The sequence below is a fragment of the Tupaia chinensis genome, unplaced genomic scaffold, assembly GCF_000334495.1.
Source record: "Tupaia chinensis unplaced genomic scaffold, TupChi_1.0 Scaffold000258_1, whole genome shotgun sequence".
Taxonomy (NCBI): Eukaryota; Metazoa; Chordata; class Mammalia; order Scandentia; family Tupaiidae; genus Tupaia; species Tupaia belangeri.
This window is the reverse complement of record NW_006159738.1, coordinates 1,730,518-1,733,274: the sequence shown is the minus strand read 5'-3', so window position 1 is coordinate 1,733,274 and position 2,757 is coordinate 1,730,518. Positions and strand designations below refer to the sequence as shown.

At 60.8% G+C, this 2,757-nt stretch overlaps 1 protein-coding gene across 1 annotated transcript in view; it reads left to right on the top strand.

The window, feature by feature from the left end:
• The window catches only part of MLXIP (MLX interacting protein), a gene marked incomplete at both ends in the record, with an annotated part of 57,981 nt that overhangs the window by 47,438 nt on the left and 7,786 nt on the right, over window positions 1-2,757 (top strand). The window contains 2 exon segments of the mRNA XM_027772196.1: window positions 846-940; window positions 1,770-2,370. Of these exon segments, the coding sequence (XP_027627997.1) occupies window positions 846-940; window positions 1,770-2,370 (696 nt within the window).

Genomic DNA, 2,757 nt, shown 5'->3' with positions numbered 1-2,757 from the left:
ACGTGGAGGCTTGGACCCAGTAGCTCGAAATGTGCCCGAGTGCCCAGAATCCCAGGAGAAAAATGGAAGAGAAGGGATTGTCCGTGGCCATCCCCCCTGGGTGGCGGGGGGGTCTCACTTTCTGTCTCACTGTCTGTCTTTCTGGTGAGCAGCCCTATGGTAAACGGGGGCCGGGCCGGCGCACGGTCCTGCAGCGCCGAGACGGCAGCCTGGCTCCTCTCTGACTCCTGCAGCACATCTGGGGAACGCGGACATGATCCAGCCGGGCCTGATCCCTCTGCAGCCCAACCTGGACTTCATGGACACCTTCGAACCCTTCCAGGGTGAGTCCCGGACCGGAGCCAGAGGGAGGGTGGCTGCTGGCGCTCCCTTCCCCGCACAGAACAGACTGGTGCTTTCTTGTTAGAGAGCTATTAGAATGGGCATGAGGGGGGGACTTGAAGCTTTTCAGAACTGACTGCAAGGTCTGGGAAGCTTGTCGGGTTCTGTGGAAGGACATGGGCATGCCCAGAAGGCCTGCTTGTGGCCCAGGGTGGCTGGGACTGTAAGTAGTTCTTGTAAGCAGCAGAGGGCACCAGTGACTCAGCCGCCTCCCAGCAGAGGCTCCTGCAGTTAGAGGGGCCCTTGAGCTGCTGCCGTCATGAACGCAGGTGAAAGGCCAGGCCTGGAGTGTCTCATAGCCTGTGCTAGTTGCCAACACGTGTGATTCATAAAGACGTTCCTGCTGGGGTGCTGCTGGCTGTGGCCTCCCTCTGAGCAGGGTGGGGGCGGTCCTTGATTTGCGGGGCTCTTGATTCAGGGAGTGAGGGGCACACGGTGCTCAGGGCCCTGCCATTGTTTTTCAGACCTCTTCTCTGAAAGAGGCCGCTCCATTTTTGGCTCCATGCTGCCTGCACCTTCCTCAGCACCAGCTCCCGATCCCAACAGCCCACCTGCTCAGGTAGAGGAAGCCGGGGAACGGGAGGGAGGGCAGGGACCTCGCCGTGCAGCAGTAAGCAGAGCTGGGCACCGCTGCAGCTGGTGCTGACGCGTGGGTGCTGCGGCCCGCCCGCCCTCCTCCCTCGTGTCCTTGCGTGTCCGCAGCGTGAGCTGGCTGGGAGACGTCCACTCCTCCCACGTGCAGCCAGCTCTGTTCCGACAGGGTCAGGCAGACCTGGCTAGGCAGAGGGGGAAGCCCGTGTCACGGATGAGAACGGGGTCTGCAGAGTGCCTTCACTTGTCACTTAGCTGTCACAGTTGGTCACCAGGGCTAGGGCTCCAGAGCTGGACCTGGCCCAGCCCTGTGTCCCTGGGCCTCTCAGGCTGGCGCCCTCGTCCAGCCCTCATCTAGTTAGATACCTGGCACCTGACGCTGGGAAGCTTTCCTTCTGTGGAGACAGATGGGTTGACTTGTCAGCTTTTGCCATTTAGAAGAGGTGGCCCAGCCAGAGCGGACACCTGACGCTGTCCTGGTGACCCTGAGCAGCTGCGATCCAGGCTGCCTCTGCTCCGTGATGGAAGGTGGCCGAGACTTGAGGGAGACCCCATCTGGACTCTGGAAACAAGATCCTCCCGGCCGCTGTCCAACTGTGTGGGCAGCGGCTCTATGAGTGCTGGGTTGTTACTCAGTCCTGGAGGAAACGAGACCCCTGCGGGTGCGCAGGGACACAGAGCCGCGTCCCCTGATCAGCACTGGCCATGGAGCGCGGCGTGGTGCCTGCCCGGTGTCCAGGTGGAGGTGGACTGTCTCCCGGCAGCACTGGTTCCTTGCCTGTGTCTTCCCTCCTCAGGAGAGCGTCCTGCCGGCCACCGCACTCCCCACCGTGAACCTTCCTGACAGCCTCATAGCAACACCCACGGCCGCCTCCCTGGGCCCTGCAGAAGGCCAGGGCCCTGCCGAGTCGCCGCTGAGCGTCTCCCAGCCCTTCCTTCCTGTCTTCACCCTGCCCTTGCTGCCCCCTAGCCCTGCCCCAGCACCCGTCCCCCCGGCCCTGCCAGTAGTTCCTCCTCCCGCCCCTGCCGTAACCCCCCCAGCTCCCTCTGCCTTCCTGCCGCCGCAGAAGGTCACTGGGGTCAGCAAGTCGCCCTCTGTCATCACCCACACAGCCTCTGCCACCCTCACCCACGATGCCTCCGCCACCACCTTCAGCCAGAGCCAGGGCCTTCTGCTCACCGCCCGCCACCCCACCCCATCAGTGCCCCCCTGTGGCCTAGCATTGTCTCCTGTCACCCGACCACCAGCTGTTGGGCCTCCCCAGCCCCATTTAACTTTTGTGCACCCCAAGCCCGTCTCCTTGACTGGGGGGAGGCCCAAGCAGCCTCCCAAAATAGTGCCTGCCCCCAAACCAGAGCCCGTGTCCTTGGTGCTGAAGAACGCCCGCCTCACCCCAGGTGAGTCAGGCTGAGTGACCCACGCAGCCCTTGGGAGGGGTTGTCGCCACCAGGGCGTTCCGGCTTGTGACCTGACATTCACACAGATGAAGCCACGTGTGAAAGGAGACCTGTGCAGTCCACTCTAGCTTCTAATCTATGAGGGGTTATTTTAAAGTTGGTGGGAAAATGGAATCAAAGTATAAGTTTATTTCGGTATGAAAACAAGTTTGAGATCCACAGGTGGGCATTCTAAAATTCCCACTGTCTGGTCTTACCAAAGAACCATGTGTGTCTTTTTTAATTAGTCTTTTTTTTTTTTTTTTGAGACGTTTTTGCTATAGGGCTTGTGAGCTCGTCAGAAAGACAGAGAGAGACAGAGAGACAGAAAGCGAGAAATCACCCCCC